This window comes from Tribolium madens, unplaced genomic scaffold (assembly GCF_015345945.1).
Source record: "Tribolium madens isolate multiple individuals breed KSU strain unplaced genomic scaffold, Tmad_KSU_1.1 Scaffold_3;HRSCAF=73;Tcas5.2_LG2, whole genome shotgun sequence".
Lineage (NCBI taxonomy): Eukaryota > Metazoa > Arthropoda > Insecta > Coleoptera > Tenebrionidae > Tribolium > Tribolium madens.
Window position 1 is genome coordinate 10,178,793 of NW_025401006.1, and position 22,630 is coordinate 10,201,422.

The 22,630-nt window shown below is 31.5% G+C and overlaps 2 protein-coding genes across 2 annotated transcripts in view; one reads left to right on the top strand and one right to left on the bottom strand.

Moving 5' to 3' along the window:
* Positions 1-22,630, bottom strand: part of LOC123007121 (C3 and PZP-like alpha-2-macroglobulin domain-containing protein 8) — a 71,966-nt gene that overhangs the window by 8,949 nt on the left and 40,387 nt on the right. Inside the window, exons 4-14 of the mRNA XM_044402186.1 lie at positions 14,556-14,741; positions 13,738-13,863; positions 13,274-13,497; positions 12,973-13,128; positions 10,939-11,067; positions 10,707-10,879; positions 6,126-6,243; positions 5,491-5,636; positions 5,153-5,380; positions 1,620-1,848; positions 516-822 (exon numbers count right to left, since the gene is read on the bottom strand). Of these exons, the coding sequence (XP_044258121.1) occupies positions 516-822; positions 1,620-1,848; positions 5,153-5,380; positions 5,491-5,636; positions 6,126-6,243; positions 10,707-10,879; positions 10,939-11,067; positions 12,973-13,128; positions 13,274-13,497; positions 13,738-13,863; positions 14,556-14,741 (2,022 nt within the window). The remainder of the gene's footprint in view (positions 1-515; positions 823-1,619; positions 1,849-5,152; positions 5,381-5,490; positions 5,637-6,125; positions 6,244-10,706; positions 10,880-10,938; positions 11,068-12,972; positions 13,129-13,273; positions 13,498-13,737; positions 13,864-14,555; positions 14,742-22,630) is intronic.
* On the top strand, positions 16,842-17,937 carry LOC123007124 (lipase member H-like). The gene is made up of 3 exons (XM_044402189.1): positions 16,842-16,999; positions 17,052-17,648; positions 17,708-17,937. Exons 1-3 carry the CDS (start codon positions 16,939-16,941, stop codon positions 17,893-17,895), a joined length of 846 nt encoding a protein of 281 aa, XP_044258124.1. The 5' UTR covers positions 16,842-16,938; the 3' UTR covers positions 17,896-17,937.

Below are 22,630 nucleotides of genomic sequence, written 5' to 3' on the forward strand. Positions count from 1 at the left end.
AAATAATATTTGTAGTAGATAGAGCAGAATCTTGTATGTAAAATCTTTCTTAAAAAATGTTACAACCATACAGCTTGTACCTTGTTCTTTGCAGTAGAAAAAAAATATTTCTAAATGTCTTAGTTTTTAAGGATAAATTTTTAAAAAGTGCATGTTTTCGTCAAAAAAAGCGTCTTTTATTTTTAAAACTAAGCAAAATGGACCACTAAAGTTGAGCGTAGAATCATTGTCATTTGTCATTGTAACTTATTTTTGAGAAAATAGTTTTAGGCGATGGACTAGATTAGTATCATCAATGTCCTATATTTTTTTTTTTAATTTTATCATGGGACACAATGTATATTATTAATATTTTTCCCGACTCGTTTATTTTACAGAGAAATTCTCTCGACTTGAATTTATGTAACTTCTAACTTTTACCACCCAAATAGAGCTCTTTTCTTCTTCATATTAAATTTACAACTCAAAATGAAAGTAACCACTTACTTAATTAATATGATACTTTATGAACTTACCGTTGGCGCAAAAATAAGCGCTTTCGGTGTCTGTTCTCACAATTCCTTCGGGATAAACGTTAATTGTTGCTGAACGAAACACAGCTCCTGCTAGAGATGTGTTTCCCGGTTTTTCACTCCCTTCACACGAAGGACTCGTATAACCATTTACTTCCACCGTCATATTTTTCACACCTGGAGTTGTAACTAAAAGTTTGACAACTAAAGATGTAGCACCATGTGGACCCAACCGGAGCCTTTCAGTGACGTAGAGCAATCCGTTACTTAGAAATTGCGCTCCTTCGCTTAAGGCTAAAAGTGCTGTCACCTATAATTAATCAATATCAAAAGCTTTAAAACGCTCTAGAAATATAAGTGAGGAAATTAAATAAGACTAATAACATTTTGGCTTCTCATAAAATCAGACAAGTAAACCAACACAAAATCTTTGATAAATAACAAGGCCTAAAACTTGCAAACCTAACACATAAAAGCAACGGATCTATTTCATATAAAGAAGAAATTTTATCCTTGGAAGCTTTCAACAGACAACGAAGGAGAAGTCTATTCAATACCTGCATTCAGGCTGATTCCTTTAATTACAGACGCGTAAATTAAGATAAACAGAATTTTCAACGAGTTTCAAAAGGGCCAATAATTATTTCATTAACATTAATCTGAATTGAATTTGTTTAAAGCTTTAAGAGCTTGGCAAATAAACTTTCATTTCTGCAGAGAAATTAAGAAAGTGGAAGCAGATATTGTAAAGTTTTTCGTCTTTAATATCGATTATTTTTCAACTTCTGATTGACCATACAGAAAGTTATCTCAAATTATATTTCTCCGGTAAGAAGTCGAAACTTTATAAACTCGTTTATTTGATATAGAAAATCGAGCCAAAGTTTTCTGATTATTTTTTACTAAAGTCTTCGATCTTTTCACTGTTCTGGTCCATGACTTAACAATGCTTTTGTTATGTGACAAGTGAGAAAGTTGTAACACCGTGTGATGTCTGCATTTTGTAATGTCCATCTGCATTTATGTCACAGCGTGACTTATTTTTATGAGACAGGAAAACTTTAGCATGTCACAACACATAATAAATGTGGGTTCAAATCCACTTACGTCCATGCAGGAGTTTATGTTATTTCCAATCTTAATGTCGACTTCCAAAGTTTCCCGAACTCTCAAACTAGGAGGTAAATGGAATTCCGCCTGCAGAGGTCGGAAAACTTGGACGTTTACGGACGAAGAAAATCGCAGACCATTGCTGGACACGGTTAAAGCCCACAGAGACCATTTACCGGCTTCTTGAGGCGCCGAAATAGTCAGTCCGGTGGAAGCAATTTCTGATCTGGAAACAAAGAATAACTCACGGAAATATATGGCTCTTGGTTGGTCAACAAACTTATTATTCTTTCTGATAAAGAAGCCGCTCTCAATTAGTTTTAAATATCTTGGTTTCCAATTAAATAAATGCTAGAATTTCAAAGAGTATGAGTCAATTTGTTATTTTTTATAGTGTCATGTCTCAACTTTGCGAAATGAATTAATTAAATCTTTTTGTGGTAAATGTATATTACGTGAAGGTCTATAAAGGAAACCTCAACAACGTTATCAATTTAATTAAGATTAATTAATATATAAGATTTTGTTGTTTGTTGTTCTGTATTAAATATGTTGAGAAATTCGCTCTTCCTTTATGAATTTGAGAAATAATCTGCTTACTCCTTATTTGTCCTCTAGCTGAAAAGTAGTTTTGTTTTGTTGACAAGCAGTAAAGTAATAAAAATCCCAAGTTGAAAACATTGTGGTTAAAAAATAGAGTCTCCTGAGTGTTAATTATGGCAGGAATTTATCGTCGACCTCATAAAACGTCCAACATTTTCTAAAAACAAAAATACCATTCTGGCCGTCATCTGTGAATTATGTTTGAGAAAAAGTTAACAAATGCGGATGGACGCCTCTTGAAAAATAAAACTATAAAAATGTAGAAAAAGGTTGAACAAAAAGTGGATTGATACTAAGTATAAGGCTATAAATTTTGTCTTGATCAAGAATTCGTAGCATGCTCTCAACAAAACAGATATATCATAGGAAATACGGAAACCTACAGTTAATAAGAGCGTCCCTACATAAATTCCAAGACACATGTCGCCAAATTAAACAACGCTGCCCCAAGAAGGACGTAAATCCGAAGGATTGTCTGTTAGAGAATTATGGATGTGTACCATAGACGGATGTGGTTCCATAAATTTAAACGTGCTCCATTTAATGCTTTAATCGGGCACATTGGGGTACAAACATGCGATGGGTTGCTTTAACTGCATTACGTTCGAATAAATTCCATCTAAATAGAACACTGTGACCAGAATGTGCTTTACACCACAATGTCTTAGAAACTGTCAGCTTTATAAAATCGTTGGCGAGAAACGACTCTTTATAAACTTTGAAATTGCTTCAAATAAGTGCTTAACAGGATATAGCACATACTGTGTTCATAAAAGTGACTTAAAATTAAATTCTCTTTTACAAACGTACAATTTTTTATTTCATTCAATGATTTATCGAAGCACTAGCATGAAAAATCTCTTTTTCATCAGCATCTAAGAAGTGCCGCCGGCATGTGTGAGATATCCAGTGGCAAAAAGTGCCGCTTGTAAAAATCGAATTTATAACATCCATTTAGAATAAGCGATCAGAAAACTACCACATGATGTGACTTAAACCGATGACCCTTTTATCCTCCCGCTTGAAAATATTTTTCCAGCTGAAATTTTGCAGTGAATTACCGAACCTTCCCTTTTTACTCATGCAAGTGTAATAATTTTTACGCCTTGACTTAAAATCGCTGACTGCCGGATTTGTGAAAAATGAAAACCACTTTCGCTTGTGAGAATAATGATGCAATTCGTTATAAGATTAAATTTTTGCTAACGTAATGCCGACATTTTAAATTGAAACTGCCAGGACCAAGAACAAACTAAAATAAGATAAGAAGTCGCAATATTACAAATCACACGAATGAGCTTTCGCTTTCCTTCACCTTTTCCGGTTTTTATAAAAAGTAAATGAGAAGAAAATTAATCTTTCGTCATCTAAGTTATCCGACCCGCGTCATGCAAAGAAAGAACTTTGCGCTTATCTCTGCTTATTATTCTTATAAAGTTGTTTATAAACCTAATCATTTTTTTAAATAAATTTGATCTAATTAGCCTACAGGGTGCGCCAGAACTCGCGCCCCAGAGAAAATATAAGGTACCATATAAGGTAGGATACCAGGAACATGGGAAAAATGTAAAAAAAATATATCTATAAAAATTTCGGAGTTATGAGGGTTTAAAATTTGCACTTTGACTCTATTTATTTCTGTTGGAAAAATAATTTTCCAAGATTTTTGCTCTAAGCTATTAAAAAAGGAAACAAGGAAGCTGTATCTTAAATTGTAACTCTGTTCAATGTTATTTGTGGCTTTTATTGGCAAAATTTTTGTCCCTTTACTAAATAATTGTAAAAAAACGTATACAAGATCATCAGTATCATTAATAAATAGATATAAAAAATGTCGAATGTCAAAAAATAAATGTCAAAATTTTTTGACAGAATTTTTTAAACATTTTTTTCATGTTGTTGGTATCTTACCTTACTTGAAAATTTTCTCTGGGGCGCGAGTTCTGGCGCACTCTAAAAAGAATAAATTTCTATTTCCAGTGTACGGACCTATTTTCTAAACTGAAGAATTTTAAAGACTAACTGTAATTTTTAATAAACAAGAAACAAAAAGGGTAAATATTTCATTACATTTTTTGATTTATACTCGTAGTTGTAATCGTAGTTGTATAAAAATGGTGGTTGCGCCGGGCTAGGAATCATAAAAAAAATAATAAAGATTTTCTTGTCTTGTAAAATAGTAAAATTAAATGCGTTTCAACAAGTACATTGATTTTGTTTTAAAAAACTAAAAAGATATGAAACGCAACATTTCATTGCACTGTTTTGTTAAAAAATTTCTAGTGGAATGTTATTATTATGTGCAAAATGTAAGTTTTTTACCATTTTTTTACCAAAGTTTGCGTTTGGCTCTCTGAATAATTATGAAGTATTAAAAAAGCTTATGCTTTAAGTTTAACTAAATAAACATTTTATTTATAAAAAATAATTTTAATAAATACATGAGTATTTAAAATAGTAACAATTTTTAAAATAAGGCTTTGAAAACTAAGGGTTATTCAAATAAATATGGTGGAATTAATAACTTATAGTGCAATTTTTTCTATACTTGGGATATGGTGTATATTATGCAAATATTAGTTTTTTTTTGTTTTTTCACTTTTTCCAACACTCAAAACGTTTAAAGATAAATCACCTTTTAAAAATTCAAGAAATAACAAACCGACATAATTTTTGTTTCGTTGATCCGCGTCAGAATGTACATTTAGTTAATTTTCCGAAGCAAACTTTTTGAAACGCGGTAACGATGTTAGAAAGTGTCCTCGTTTTCCTTTTGTTGACGTTGAAACTCCCGAGACCTCAGATATCTGCTATCATTTTTGTATTGTCGTTTAAACCGTTGTAAAACTCGAGCGAGCAAATTCTAAATTTAGATTTATTTTGTGCTTAACGCCCGGTAATAAATAATTACGAGTTAATTTACTTACGAATAATTAAAGCACTTCCAGAGCCAAAGTTGATCAAATGGTGCACCTCCCACCAGGCTTTCAGGAGGTCTTCTTCTGTTGGACGGCCCTGCACCGGAGCCCCTTTGTCTGTAGGACACAGCCGATATTCCCGAATTGCCCCTTTTCACGCATTGTCGTTGAAAAAAGGAAACTCCCGCTTCCAGGAAGTCAATTTCGCCGGCGACCGTTGCCGGCTCTCTTTCTTCGCTGCAACAAATCGAATTGAAAGGAAGAGAAAATCGAATTTATCGAATGTTCCGGACGTAATGTGATGATTTATGTATCATACGTGCAACAATTCCGATCATTTATCTTACCTAATTCGAGGATCGAATTTCACGTCCCCGTTCCCTCCAGAGCGGCCTCCTAATAGGCAAACGAGAGAAGAGCGCTCTGCCACCACTTCCACATCCAGCGATTGGCCAGGTAACCAATATTCGCGCTCCTCCAAATTCACGTAAACCTGCAGGACCGATCATAATTGAAATATGCACGCTTGGGTGTAATCAATCATTTTTTTCCGATAATCTAATATTGTTTCAATTGATTGTTTAATTAATCATGTTGACGATAGCTTTTTGTGGGTTAATCCACATTCGAAGCGAGACGAAAGCACTTTTATACAAAAGCTTTAAAAATCGTTAACATTTTAATTCGTTTTTTCAATTAGAAAAAAATTAAATTGATTTCGTCGGATTTAAAGTAAGTGACCCTAAAGAATAGCTCGGATGAGCTTACCGAAGTATTACTTTCAAAGAAACAATGGCAAAGAAGGGCACATAAGGGATTTACTAAAGAGAAAGAATTTTACACAATGGATTTGAAAGACGTTGAAATTTTTATTGTTTGAGTAATAAATACAAAAGGAGAGAAAACATTACTCTGATTTGTTTTCAAATTAGGTGAACTAAAATGTTTGAACTAAAAATATCTTTATTGGTGTGTTAATTACCTGCCTATGTAGCAACTTCACATCAAAACTAATTACATCACTGACGGGCTCTCCTTGGGGAGTTACATAGTAAACGAGAAGTTGACTAACGGGAGCCATCACAGATCGCACAGTAAAACTAAAAAAAGATAATGTTACATTTTAACACAGCTTTTATCACCAAATTTTGGTAACAATATTATCGCCAAGAAACTGTATTTTGACTTAGTTATAACACCTTTAGTAACACAATAATATACAGACTGTTCCGTCTAAACCCCACTTTAGAAGTATTAGGAGTTGGAATAATCGTATTTATTTGAAAATTGGTACATAGCATAAACCATTAAGTCCTCCTAAATGAAAATATTTTTAAGATGGCGGCACTTCCGCTTATACCGGAAGACGGTTTCAACGTTCTTATTTTAAATGGAAAGGTATATTTTTTACTGCGTTTTTGGATTAATCGGGTTATTTTAAGGGAGTTTTCATCAGCTTTCTCTATACCTAAATTTAGCTGTTTTTGAAATCTTTAGAGTTTTTCAAAAAATTTTGGATCTGCACCTTCCACTTAAAAAATCGGTAACTCTCCCATTTTTTAACATTTTAAATTCGTTTTTTTTGGCGTTTGAAAGAGAAAGCTTAGATCCTTTTCTGGTGTTTTCAAATTTTGAAAAAATAACATATCCCTAAATTTTAAGGATACTTTTGTAATAATTCAAATACTCATAACTCAATTTTTTCAAATGAAATACCACAATTTTTACTTTACTAAATAGAAGAGAATTTAATTGTGCATTGATCTGTATTAACATTCCCTATACCTGAATTTAATAATTTTCAAGTTATGGACTTTTTTTAAGACTACAGAAAATTTATTACTAGCCACACCCGTTTTCACATAGTTTGCAATGGAAATCAAAAATCTCAAAATTGTTTCTCAATAAACGTCAACAGTGACTTATTATTTGACAAATAGTGCCACAATATGGAGAATCGAAGTTATGCAAACTTAATTATTATTGATAGGTTCTACCATGCGATCATTATTTAAAGCTAACAAGTAAGAAAAATTTATTTTTGTTTAATGAACGACATCATAATTTTGTTACACTCTTCATAAATACAAAATAAATTAATTAAATCTTAGTTTGAGTAGCTTTGACTCTCCATATTTTGGCACTATTTGTTAAATAATAAGTCACTGTGGTCGTTTATTGAGACACAATTTTGACTTTTTTTATTTCCATGGCAAACTATACGAAAACGGATGTGGCTAGTAATAGATTTTCGGCAGTCTTAACAAAAAGTCACCATAACTTAAAAATTATTAAATTTACGTTAGAGAATGTTAATACAGATCGATGCAGAATTAAATTGTCTTCCATTTAGTAAAATAAAAATTAGGGTATTTCATTTCAAAAAATTGAGCTATGGGTATTTGAATTATTACAAAAGTAACATTAAAATTTTATGGTTTGTTATTTTTTTTTTAATTTGAAAACACTGGAAGAAAGATCTAAACTTTCTCTTTCAAACGCCATAAAAACGAAATCAAAATTTAAAAAAATAGCAGATTTACCGATTTTTAAAGTGGAAGGTGCAAATCTAAAAATTTTTGAAAAACTCCAAATATTTCAAAAACGGCTAAATTTAGGTAAGTATAAGGAAAGCTGATAAAAACTTCCTTAAAATAACCCGATTAATCCAAAAAGCAGTAAAAAATAGAGCTTTCCATTTAAAATAAGAAAGTTGAGAGCGACTTCCGGTATAACCGGAAGTGCCGCCATCTTCAAAATATTTTCATTTCGGAGGACTTAATGCATTATGGCTATGTACCAATTTTCAAACAAATATGATTATTTGAACTCCCAATACTTTTAATGTGGGGTTTAGACGGAACACCCTGTATAGGTGCTGCATTTTAATTTTTTTTTCCTTAATCACGCATTGTCAGGACAATTACTGGACAAGATGTTTTTTATACAAGTTAATTTTTTTAATGAGATCAGAAAAAAATTACACACAAAATTTTTGTAATTATTTACGCATTTAGGACTTTTGATATGGCCAATTCTTATTTGAGACAAAAAAAACGCAATCCAAAACACAATAAATCGTTGTATGTACCACAGGCATTATTGTTACGGCCCTCTTAACGTCGGGCTTTAAATATTACTTCGGGTCTCAATCTTCTTATTATGCCCTTGATACATAACTAACTATTGATTACTTATAATTTTCTTTTTTTTATTGTACAATGTTCCGTTTTATTTTTATTTATAAATGCTTTATGAATACATTTTTTTAATAAAATATGCACATATGTATTTGGAAAGTTTTAATTGCAACAGACTGTTAAATAAAAATTAAAAACTAAAATTTTTGACATAAATTTGCTATTACTTTTGCTTTGTTCTTGGTAAAAAAAGATAATTGGAAAACGACCTTATTATCATTATGAAGCTTGCACTTAAATCGAATAAAAAGGAAACAAAGGGAATGGTGTAGAAATTAGTAACAAAATGTAGACAAAGACACTTGACAGCTCCTCGATACAATGCTTCTTATTGAAATTACTGATTACAACTTGAATGGAAATTTTGTATTCAAGTTATATCTAGCGAACTAACTCGTAGATAGTAGTCGTTGCAGTAAAGCAAATTGCTTTAACTTTATTCCATTTAACATAAAATGATGCAAAATTTGTATAGGGAAAGCACATGCTGTTATTTAATTGCTTGCAACTCCGATAATATCCAAAGGTATTACTTTAATTGAAGAAGCGGTAGGAGTGAAATGGTTGCGTCTAGAAGCTTTCCCTTGTAATTTTATTAGAGCTTTTTAACAATAACTTTGGAAGTTTTAATTTTATGATAAGGTGGTGCGCCTATTATCGAAGTTTTTATGACACAAAACATAACCTATAATCCGTAAAATGAATGTAGCTCCGTGAAACTCCCTGGAGACAGGAGTCAATTTCACAGCCGGGTGAAACTTAAACTTCATTAAACACAACGTATGAAAGGAATCAGACAACTCCCTAAGTTTACTTGCAATAAAACAAAGCGTTGCTGGGTTATTATCAGCAATTTCTGCATTTCCATATGACAGAACTAGAACTTGGAATGTCGGATAAACAAGCAAGCCAAGTGGAGCAATCTTATCAGCACCAAAATAAATAAAGTTTCTAATTTAACCAACGATGATGAGAATTCTAGTTGACAATTTTAAATACGCTACCTAGGCTTTGTTTATAAACTCGTCTCTGGATATTTGCAGATTCCTTCTGAAATATGATGATAAAATTGGCAAAGTTTCTTTTGTTCGTCAAACAACGAGCGTCTCTTAATTCCATGTCAAAATATTTGCCTTCATCCCAAATTTTTTTATTTATGCATTGTTGTCGGTGCTGAAACGTCATAAAGTTTGCAAACGGAGACTCATCATCGCGGTTTATTTTAATTTTGTTCGCTCGTATTTGCTCTGCTAATTGCATTTGAAACTGAATGGAAAGCAAACTTGTGTTGTTTGTGTAAACTTGGGCTATTGGTGGATATAATTTCAGCTGCCTTGAGTGTTGTACCATTGCATTCATCGCCGGGTATCGGCTAAATCTGTTGCATAAACAAGCCAAATCCTGAAACTCTATTATTATCTCTCGCAACAAAGACTAAGGAAAAATAGTCATGTTGACATTGAAGTCTTCCTCAAAGATGCGAAATTATATTGCTATATTCTGTACCAGAAGCTCGTCTGGAATTTTATTATTATATGCAAAATGTAATTTAGTTTTACCAAAGTTTTGCCCGTCTGGGTAATTATGGAAATTTACAAAAGTTAATGCTACCTAATTTGTTATCAAATAAATACGTGACTATTTAAGATAAGAATATTTTAAAATATTAAACTCAATCCATTATTCCGCGATTGCTATCAGTAAAATGGGTTATAAATAACGGACACAATTTAAAAAATGCGCCTTTTGATAAAATGTGCTAAGCTTTTTTATCGATTTACATTTAACAAGACAGAATAAAAAATAATAACAGTGAGTATAAAGTTTTAAGCTGTTAATTGTCTTTGTTCAAGAGAGGGAATTATTAAAAAGCTCCAAATCTTCCTATATATTTATTTGTGTTTATATGCATACTTGGTTTTAAAATTTTTGAACAGAGAAGAGGAGTGAAATCTGTTTCAAGTGCCTTAAAAACGTTAATTTCTATTGAGTTAAAGAGCGTAGAAAACCTTAGACAATTACGCTCTCTTCTGTGAAAAACTATCTAAATGAGCGTCTTGGTGTTGACACCCTCGGGACTAGGAGCAACGAATTGAGTTGAAAGTGTTGCTGAAATGAAGTCTCTCCTCAATTGAACTTTATGAGACATGTGGGAAGTTTTTATCCACTATATCCGAATTTTTTACAAGTCTACATCTTTGATTGAATCTGTTGGCAAGTAAAAGAGCGAAATTTGTTTACATTCAACTTGCAAGCGTAAAACTTCTCTGACCTCCTTTTTTATCATTTGCTTTGACGTAAACGTGTTTAGGGGTGGCGTAATTGAATCAACTTTTCTCGTTCGTTAATAATTTGCGACCAACCTGAAATTAAGACGACAAACGGCTCCCGCGGAAGCGGAAGTTGCGGGTGGTACAGGATCTTCATAGCGGCGTTGAGCCCAGTCGGTGACCCGGCCGTCGGTGGTGATGACATAATGCAGGTCACGTTCGCAAGGACACGTGGAGAGGATAGCGACGTGAGCTTCCTCTTCCGGCTGAAATTTTGGCAACGTTAGAGGAAAGACAATTGTTTTTTCTTTTGAGAAGAAAGTACCTGAAGAGTGTGCTCGACCCCTTCAATCAAGAGATAACAATCCGAAGATGAGTTCCATTTATGGATTGGTTCTCTCGCTAGCACGTAATGGCTTTCAATCTCTTTACTGTCGACTGATACTAGCTCCGCCTGAAACAGGTCGATAAAGAAAAATATCAACGTTATTTCTTTTAATTAATAAATTGCTTTAATTAGTGAAGCGTTTCAAAAAACATTTATAAAATTAAGTACAATATTTATTACTAAGGGCCAGTTTCATAATAGAATCTAAAGGAGCTTTAGAATGTACTGATTACTAGAGACTTCTTGACATAAATTTCACATCTAAACCAACATTAAAAATGTTTGTTAGATAACATACCTATTAACAATTTACTGGTATTATTCTATCGTTTCAGTATAAATTTGTGCATGAAAACCACCCAAATCAATAATTTTAATTAAAAAACGTTTTGCCATAAAAGTTTAATTGACAACAAAATGTAATAAAGTTACATTTTTATTTGCTTTTAGTGAAACAATGATTAATAATTATTTTTGCAATATCATGCAGTTTAATAAAATAAAAGTGACATGCATAGTTTATAGCAGTTTAATAGATGCGTTTAAAAGAACGTTAAAAATTAAAGTTTAATAGGTGATAATTTTTTTATTTTAATAAAAACAATGGGGTGCTGGAACAAACCATCCATTATTATATTATGGATTAATTAATTATATAGTATTTATTTAATATACAAGACGATAAACAATCTTTATCGTCGGTGTATAATATTTAGTTTTACTTTGTACTCACCTACCAGAATTTCTTGAAATATAAGCAGTAGATAAAAAATTACTTTATTCTTCGACACTGTCAAAATTTACGGTTTTTCTCCCGTGTAAGGAAGTTTTGACAATTGTTTGGCATTTCTCAATACAAAACGTCTAATTATTTTTAACAGATTTAAAGCAAGTTTAAGCCTTGTTGACTCTAATTCGAAGAATAAAATGTTGTATTCCACTCGTTTGAGTGTAAATCGGACGCTTTATTTCATCTCGTGGATGGTAAACCACTCGTTACACTTGTGGTTTGAAAATCCACTCGGTCAAATAAAGAGTCCGATTTACACTCAAACTCGTCGAATAAATAACTATTATTTCACTAGACGATAAAAGACTATTTTATCTACTGAAATTAGTTGATAAAAGCACTCTTTAACATTGAGTACAAAATAAAACAATTAAATATAAAAAAATCTAATTAAATTGTGTTTTCAAACATTTGTTAATTAATAAAAGATCGTTTCAATTGCTTAAAATTGTAGGCGAAAATGGTGGATGCGCCGGGAAAATGTGCATTTTTGCTAAGTAAAAATAGACAATAAGTCTATCTCATATTTAATTTTTTAACAATTTTTTTGTCATTTCCTACGATTGCAAACAAACTTTTCCGATTTTTTTATTTTGTTAATTTTCCATTACAAACCATAATTTTTTCCTGCTAATAAATGTGTTAATAGTTCACTTTAACGTGTAAACGCAAACGTCCATTAAACAGTTTTCGAGATTTAACAAATTTAAATCTGTTTGTGACTGCATGATTTGCTGTTTTAACTGATTGATGTTTACACTGTAGAATCGTGCGTGATAAAATTTTCCCTCAACGTCTGTATATCATTTTCTCTTTGTCCTGCTGATGTGCTTTTATCTCTAAATAAAGAACACTTTATGGAGCGTACACAAATTTCTTCACACTCGATCTCCCATATCACCTGACTACATGCTCTTGCACTTAAAAGAAGAGATCGCTAAATTTGCTTTTATTCAATTGGGCTTGTTGAACGCGTTTTATCGGCGCTTGTGGTTGTGTTTTACAGTGAAATGTTTTGATTAGCTAAGTCATAACTAAAGAAAAAACCAAAATAGACAAATAATACAGTAATGTTATTGTTTAAAATCGAGTACATTTTCGTTTGTATGCATCTCTATTATTGGCGGTGCTTTTATGTATTTCAAAGCTTTTCTAGAAAATAGGGATAATAGATTATTTACCTGCAATGCAATAATATTGCTGTCAGCCAAGATAGCAGGAACGACAAAAGTGCCTTCACCATTGGATATTTCAATATCCTGGCTGTATATTGAAGTGGTGTTGTCGTACACTTTGACACGGACACGTACAGATTTTTCCGTGCTCATTGCTTCTACCTTTGAGATAAAAAAACAAGGTTTATTATGGATTAAATTGTTTGTTATTAATTGAAGTAAAAATTTTAAACTAATGATTGCAAAAGTTTGTTTATTTTGACAGCTTGTGAGCGATATTTTATCCAACGCAATATTTTTCTCGCACCTTTCCAGCGAACGGTAAGCCTGGCTTATAGCTGCGCCTCATTTCCCTGCCGAAACGCAATTCGACGTAATGCTCTTCGGCTGCTGCAACATCAGGAAGTCCATTTCCCGCACCCGGAGCTATCTCGATAGGTGCGGAAAATTCGGCAGATTCTACCTCGACGTGAAGCAACCACCTGCCAGAATTTACGTATTCTGACAATGGCAACGTGAATGCTTTCACTCCTGAATTACAAAAAGTAGAATACATAAATGTAAAATTCACATTTGAGAAAGTGTAATTTTGTCGGGGATATTTTTTAGATAGAAATGCAAATAAAGAAAAAATCTTTCTCATTTGAGTGAAGTGAAAATCTTCTCGAAACATTTTTTCAACTTGATTTAAATTTGTAATTTTTATTAACCAGCTCAAAATTTATAATTACTCTTGGAAAGTGAAATGAATTTATCTGTGGCTTTACTTGCCTTCGTCTAAAGCCACTTGGTCCCAAAGAGCGACTTTAGTTCCAGCTGGGTCTTTAATGCTAACACTTCCAATAGCTCCTAATGCAATCTGCAAATCATGATCCAACGCTAAGACCCAGAAAGACACTGAAAAGATAAAAAAAATATTTAAATGTAGTCTAATGTTAATGTGGTAAGGTAATTAATCATATATTTAAAGCACTGATTTGAGTAGCAAATTACCTTGATAAAATATGCTTTTTTCTCTTCCTATCTATTACTCTCTTATCTAAACTTATTTAATCTCGTAACGCAATATCGAAAGGTTAGCGATTCCCTAAAGAGATACAAAAACGAAGTTGGAAGCTCTTATAATCTTCCCGAAAAGAACTTTAAACAATTCTAGAGCATCGAATTGAGAAAGTTTATAAAATACAAGTCGAACTTTTAAAATAGCGATTAAACGGATTTGTAATATAGGTTTAAGAAAAGAAACAATAAACAAGCTCCTAAAAGAGGTGATTAAACTTTATCTTCTCCCGTAAGTTCACTAAATTAATGCACCTATAAAGTTTTAATTTTGTCTAAATAATTAGAATTTTATTACTCCGCGGCTGTAAAAAAATCAAATTAATTCCGAGCGATTCGGTAAAAAAGTCAAATAATTGCGTTTTCCAGAGTGAATGACCGGATTTGCGAAAGTTCCAAAACTTGGAATTTTTCAACAGTGTTTCATTTCGAGGATAATCCTTCAATTTAAACGAAATTGCTCTTGGTAATATTAGCGAATGTTTGGAAATAACATACATTTCCAGTGGAAATTAGAATTCACATCTTACCGGTTTCTCCAGGCCTGTAGGCATGCTTGGCAGGACGAATAATGACGTCCCTGACAGGTCCGACAAGTCTCATTTGGGACGAGCTTTGTAGTTCGCAGCGGTCGTTTCCGGTGCAGTTTACTAATGTCTGGAGCACGTAACTTCCTGACGCTTCTAATGGTACCTCCAAGGGCAAGATGCCGTGTCCTGGAAATAAAATTTAGACTGAAATACTGAATAAAATTATGAAAAATTTGGTTAATTATTTGGTTGTATGAAGCTGAATTTAAGCAACTTTTTAGAATCTTTAATTTCTTCATCAGGAGCATCATTTAATTGCCAGACATTCCGTGGAAAAACTGAAAACTGGAATACATCTGAGATCATTAAACCTGTTTTTTCTTATCAAAATAAAAAGAAAAAAAGGATACAAAGTAAAAATTCAAAGTAAAACTGTTTAATACACTGAAATGATAAAAAATCCACATTATTGTATAAAAAAATATAGCACATATCATTTTTAAAACTTTAAACTGAATGTGGCGAAAATTATATAGTTTTTTGATTATTGATATAAATTTCTATCTAAATTTAACAATTTATTGTTAAATATGTCAATATGGATATTCCCATCAAGATAAAGAATTCAGTAAACAAAAAATTGAAATATAAATAAAGTTTACGACAAATTGTTTTGAAAACACTTATTTTATGTCTTGTTTTGCAACATGCAACTTCTCTTTAGTCTTACAAAACACTGTGAAAGACAAATTTCTTGGAACATCAAACCTGACATTCCGTTAAGTAGTTAACTCTGAAAAACTGAAAACTGAAATACATCTGAGATCATTCAACGTGTTTTTTCTCATCAAAATAAAAAGTAAAAAAGTATACAAAGTAAAAATTCAAAGTAAAACCGTTTAATATACTGAAATTATTAAAAATCTATATTATTGTATAATAGTACATTATATTAATAAGTCATAGAAATACATCATTATACGAGAGTGAGAACTGTGACGAGTTTCATATTCGCATTTCGATCACGTGTGATATACGACGTTTTCTCTGCAACTGTCCAAAAAATGAAGTTTCATTCAAGTAAAATATTCACCTATAAAAATATAATAGTAAATATAATATAATAGTCAAATTTACTCACTTGTGAGTACTTTATCTCACTTGTGAATAATATTTGATTTCTACCACCGAAAACAATGGTCTAAGGTAGCTCAAAAACTCAACCTGTAAGATAACACATAATTTTTAAAACTCTAAACTGAATGAGGCGAAAATTATACAGTTTTTTGCTTATTGATATAAATATCTACCTAAATTTAACAATACAATAATATTGTTAAATATGTCAATATGGGTATTCCCATCAAGGTAAAGAATTCAGTAGACAAAAAATTTAAATATAAATAAAGTTCACGACAAATTGTTTTGAAAACACTTATTTTATGTCTTGTTTTGCAACTTGCAACTTCTCCTTAGTCTTACAAAAACACTGTGAAAGACAAATTTCTTGGAACATCAAACCAACCTGACATTCCGTTAAGTAGTTAACTCTGAAAAACTGAAAACTGAAATACATCTGAGATCATTAAACGTGTTTTTTCTCATCAAAATAAAAAGTAAAAAAGCATAGAAAGTAAAAATTCAAAGTAAAACCGTTTAATACACTGAAATTATTAAAAATCCATGTTATTGTATAATAGTACATTACATTAATAAGTCATAGAAATGCATCATTATACGCGAGTGAGAACTCTGACGAGTTTCATAATGACATTTCGATCGCGTGTGATATACGATGTTTTCTCTTACAGGTGCAACTGTCCAAAAAATTCAAGTAAAATATTCACCTATAAAAATATAATAGTAAATATAATATAATAGTCAAATTTACTCACTTGTGAGTACTTTATCTCACTTGTGAATAATATTTGATTTCTATCACCGAAAACAATGGTCTAAGGTAAACTCAACCTGTAAGATAAAAAAAAATAACACATCATTTTTAAAACTCTAAACTGAATGAGGCGAAAATTATACAGTTTTTTGCTTATTGATATAAATTTCTTCCTAAATTTAACAATACAATAATATTGTTAAATATGTCAATATGGGTATTCCCATCAAAGTAAAGAATTCAGTAGACAAAAAATTGAAATATAAATAAAGTTTACGACGAATTGCTTTGAAAACACTTATTTTATGTCTTGTTTTGCACCTTGCAACTTCTCCTTAGTCTTACAAAAACACTGTGAAAGACAAATTTCTTAGAACATCAAACCTGACCTTGTCAAGTGTAAAATGCGCAATTCACACAATTTTTAAACATAAATAAAGATTTGTCAATTGAATATAGACGCAGTATTTCAGAGTCTTGTGTCCAATCATGTCGGTGGTGAAGTTTGCAAAGTTGTTATTTTGTATTGCACTTTTCTGTAGTGTTCTGTGTAAGTAAGTTGTTTTTTATTCTCGAAACTTGCGTCAAATTTGTGATACTAGGCGTCAAAGGAGTTGACGAGCCGACATTTAGATACGTTACTGCGTACAATAAAGAAGGGCGGTTGTTAAGAAGCGAAGACATCGAGAAAACGACTGTAAACGTGCTGAAGCCGATAATTTTTATAATCAATGGGGTAGATAAGCCCGAAGGAAAATCCGACGCTTGGTATAAAGACCTCATGGAAGAATACTTGTCGAAGCAGGTACATAATGTGTTTCTCGTTGACTGGGAGTTCGACTCGAAATTTTACTCTTCGAATCAAACTCAATCAATAGGATTTTTCTTGAGCGAGTTTATCGAAACACTGTTTAATAAAACCGGTGAATCATACTTAGATATTCATTTAGTGGGGGTTTTGGCGGGGTCTCGGGTTGCTGCCGTTGCAGGAAAACGAGTTTTGGAATTAACTGGAAGAAAAGTAAACAGGATTACGGCTTTGGATCCCACTTATTACTTAATTAATGATGAAAATACCAAGACAGACATTCGAGATGCTAATTTTGTTGATGTTGTTTACTCGGATCTGAGCAAATTCGCGAAACTGCCTGAAGAAGGCCATGTGAGATTTTATATAGATGACAAGAAATGCAAGGAAGGTATTTTACTTTAGTCTACCTGGAATTTATGGTTCTTATATGATAATAAATTTTTCTAGATTTCGGCAAGCTTATGCCTGTGAAACTCTTTGCCAAGTCCATAAATTCAAACAAGTTTGAAGGTGTCGAGTGTGAGTCTGTTGAAAATTTCAAAGAAGGAAAGTGCGATCAAAATAAGAGCATTGTTTTTGGAGAAAATGTTGATCGCAATGCCCGGGGAAACTACTTTGTTAATGCTTGTCAATAATTTTCTTCTTGGTTTAAATAAATATTGTAAAAATAAACAAAATTATGGCATTTCTCTGCAAACCTTCATTAGTCCGTTTTTTCAAGGCAGGATTTTACCATTTTACCGGCAAAAGAATAGTCTTGACACAATTTCATTTTACTCTTTTGTGTACAGATGTTCACTGGAGAGTTAAAAGCATATATAAGCAGAACCTTATTACCCCTGGGATACGGTGATTTTAAGATATTGCAAACAATCTCTGGGCTAGATCAGCAATGGCGCGCCTGCGAAACATTATGGAAACGACGGAATTCAAGAACATAATCAAATTGATTACGTTGACGCAAACGTCCTATTTATTTTCAAATTCAAAATTATATTCGACATAATGCTGCTGCTGAGCGTGGATCTGTTCCCGTTTTAATATTAAATGTTTAAATTGTAACCATTCTACCTGAAAGTATATTCATAAAGAAACGTACAATTCTGAAACAGAAATCGATATACTGAAAGAAATAACATGACAAACTGATTTACAACGTTGCAGATTTTATGTTTTTCTAAAAATTAAAATGGGTCAGCAAATTCAATCGCATGTACAAAGTTTCTAATTAAAGACTTGTTTTACACCCAAAGCAGAATACATGTCTGCCCTACAAGCACAATTTATTTCCTGCGTCCCTGTCAATTTATATTTAATACAACGTTTTACTGGATTAAATGTCCATTACGATATAAATGCAAATGTCTATGTGAACAAGAATTTCAAAAACTACTCTCTAATTGATTGTTTCAATATTTACTACTCCTACTTAATAAAAATATTATTCTGGGATGTAAAATTCATAAATGTTTACATATTGTATTTTAAGAAATTATCTAAGGTCTCAGTAAACCTTTACTTTGTTAGAGTTCTCTCTTTTTTATTATTCTCTATTATAAAAACACATAAAAGTCGAGGTTATAAATCAGAAAGAGTAGGTTGCAGATCTATGAAAGAGTAAATGATGACAGTGATGATATCAGAAAATAAGTCGTATTTTATGGTGGTCAGAAATGACCTACTTAAAGGATAGTAGAGGGCATGTCATAATAATAATACTAAATCTTCAAAATGTTTGTCTTCATATTCTATTATGAAAGCTATATGTTTGCTTTGGTAACAATGTGTAATACAAAGATAATATTATTTGTTCCGTAAAGCCACTTGAAACCGAATTTTAAAGCATTTACATTTTTAAACTGTATAAAAAAGTGACACATTGAATATCTTTATAAATAATAAAGTTTGATTTGCTTTCAGCAATTGTTGTATTGAGCAAAAAGTTTTTCCGACAATATATTTATTTTTAATAGATTATAAATTATTCAGAATTGAAGTACCAATTAAACATAAAATCTAATTGAATTGTGTTTCAAATTGTTGTTTAATTTATTAAAGCTGTGTATTTTCAGCATTGAGTTTAAATTTGAGATATTGGTTTTGTGTAAAATATTATGTTTTATACAAGAAAATTAATTAATAAATGCAAACTTTTACATTAAAAATACTTTTACTTTTTTTATTAATTAAATAGCGAGATATTAACTGAAAAGTCTTTCCTGATACAGCTTAAATAATATTAGTTATTAAAAATGTTTTAATCTTGCTGAAATGTAGCATTGTAATAGATACAATATTTCAATTTGAATATAACTACAATATATTCTAACTGACACAAAATAGATAAAATAATATTTTTTAAAATGGTAAATGTTATTTTGAACAAATACGATAGTTCTCTTAAGTACAAGTTTTACATTTCAAAGAAAATGTATCGAAGTAAAAAAACAATACACGAATTAATTTCAAATTTTATAAATAAAAAATGCCGCGTATGTTTTAGCGTCATAAATGTAACTGCAAATGTGAGTACTGTATTTTAAATGTATTTCCGTAAATTGATATTTTATGTATAGGACGCATACGAATTGAAAATTTAGTGTGACGCTGACGCCTCATAGGTGAGTACATTATTATGATTTATATTGTAATATTTATAACGGAGATAGAGCTGGATGAACTCGTTTTTGCATTCATTTACTACATTTAAATTTAGATATAAATTTAGTTTTATTATTACTAGATGTATTACGTTTAATGTTATATCGCCTTTAAAACTTATTTGTTTGGTTCTAGTAGTTTAGCTTAATAATAATTCACGGTTTTGTAGTACTAATACAATTATGGAATTTATAATTAGGGTAATTTTGATGAGTTGCTGCCCAATTCCCATTTAAACAAACATTTGATAACCCACGATAAATATTTCTGTTATGTGTATTTACCGAAAACAGACACAACATGATATACGAATATCTCTATCGATATTAAACATTTCCTCATGGACCTAAAAAATGAATATAAATTCCTGTGGTTGTAAGGAAGCTCCGTTGACCCTTTCAGCATTTAGGAAGGGTTTTGTGCATGAATCAATGTTCTAGCTGTGAGTTTCTTCATTCCGGTCAGGAAGTAGGCTCGAGCGATTCTTGTGGTCCCGGAAATCACTATGAATGTTTATCGAGCAGTCCGCTAGAGACTAGCACTTTAACTTAAAGAATTCGCTATTGAGACACTTCATCCTTTTTATTTGTTATTTGCTATTGATTTGGGTAGAGCAGTTATGATTCGAGTCAAATTTTACATAGTGCTGCGTAAAAGTGGAGCTATCACGTGGACGTGTAAGAAGCGGAAAAGGAAGCATTCCCAAGATACCGGTAAAACCCCGAGCGCGATGCTACTAAAGTTGGGATTGCCGGTGCCTAATCCACTGTGAATTGACGCTCATTATAATGATCGCTGCTTCCTAGTCCCACACCAATGCCTTGCTTGTGTGTTACAGTCGTTAATTATCGCCGGCTGGGTTTGGGGGTCAGTAATGTTGATACAGAGGAATGGGAATTTCATATTTCGAACAGGAAGACAGGTTTGGGAGGGTGTGGGGGGGTGTTGTAGCATATTCTTTGTCATTATATATCCCTGTAAGGATATTGTGACCGTACGGTTACGTTGACTTCAAATGTCTCTATTTTAAAACCAGGCATTTTTCGCCTATTTCTGGCGATGTTACCGTATGGTTACTACTTTTATAAAATGGTAGGAATAGCGCCACCTATCATTTTTTTTAAACTTTTAAATTTTCAACATATTGCGACATAGTTGAATACGTTGCCAACAAGTGAACTTTTTCGGTTATAGTAAAACAAATTTTTATGAAAATTTTTATGTTGGGGCATTTATTATGAATAGAATGATAGTTCTAGTAACTTAGTTTAGTTCAGTCTAGAAATGTTTGATGTTGATGTATTTTGCAATTAAATTTATACGTAACCATATGGTTGCACTGCCTCTAAAGTACTTATTTTTTAAACAGATTATGAACTTTTTTTATCAAGACAAGGTGTTTTTATAGAAAAAAAAAACCCAAACATGCCGTCTATCTCCTGAAAAAATATCTAATTCAGACTTATCTGATTATTCCGAAAGTGAAACAGACGAAAACGACCAAAATTTTATTTTTGCTAGAGTTTTGGTTTCAGAAATTGATTCAAAAAAGAGTTGTTTAGCAGATGAAACAGGAGAAGTTATATTTGAGACAGATTATCCAGAAGAAACAACAGAATATATTATTATACCACCAACCATGTAAAAAGGAAAACTCAAATTACCTGCAACAGCCAAATATACAAAACAAAAATTCAATTTTAATTTTAATTGGACAAAGAATTCCAACCAATAAAAGTATATTTTGTATTTTTTTTGAATAAACCTTAAAATTGTAACATTTCTTAAATAGGCAAAGTGACCATATGGTTACATTATCAAAGCACGTTTTCTAATAAATATCATAAATTCTAATTCTAATTTCTTCTAATTCTAATAAATATAATAAATGTCAATTACTAACACCTAAAATGCGATTCTAATGTTACTTGAATAATTCTTATAAACTCTCATAATTTTCATTTTATTGAAACTGGTCCTGCCGCTTACAGGGATATCTCCAGTGTTATTAGAGAAAAAAACAAGATAACAAACAAAGGGTTTATTTTTTATTTTATTTAACAAGTGCTGTTTTTAAAAGAAAAACAAAAAGTTTAGGTTAACAATTTTTTGTTTTCTATATTTTTGTAGTGCTCTCTAAATCACCAATATTGTCTTTGTTAGTCTACAAATTGATTAAAATTATGTCAAGTTATGTTATGTTAAGTCAGTTCATTGTTATAGTTTAGAAATGCTCTTTTTGAAGAATTTTTTTTATTTACCAAAATCATGTCGTTAATTAAAAAAATGGTTGATCATGTTAAAAAATGAGTAAAACCTGTTAAGACCATGTTTAAAAGGTGTTTTAATCAATAACCAAAGTGAATGCAGCATATGCTAATTAATGATATGCACATTTATTCGCAAAACTCGTAACTACATAATTAGAGCATTGCATATTATGTAATATTTGAATCAAGTGAAGTATTTTAAATGAATTATGGAACCGGTCTCGTATGAATAATACATGATATATTGGAAATTTATTGCAAGCATGTTCCGTTAAATCCTGAGCTTCAACCGTGACTTGGAAAATGTCCACCTCTTTTACAAGCTATAACGCATGACTGATACATTAAATTGGTCAAGATAAATCGTACAATTTTTCAAAAGAATTTTTCTATAAAGAACGTTACATAATGAAATTCTAAAACACGAAAACAAATTTGC

What these genes read in the sequence shown, in the direction of transcription:
- LOC123007124 (XM_044402189.1), top strand. Translation starts at nt 16,939, where the DNA reads ATGTCGGTGGTGAAGTTTGCAAAGTTGTTATTTTGTATTGCACTTTTC. An exon ending in ACTTTTCTGTAGTGTTCTGT is followed by an intron (nt 17,000 to 17,051) that starts GTAAGTAAGTTG and finishes TTGTGATACTAG; the next exon opens with GCGTCAAAGGAGTTGACGAG. An exon ending in TGACAAGAAATGCAAGGAAG is followed by an intron (nt 17,649 to 17,707) that starts GTATTTTACTTT and finishes AAATTTTTCTAG; the next exon opens with ATTTCGGCAAGCTTATGCCT.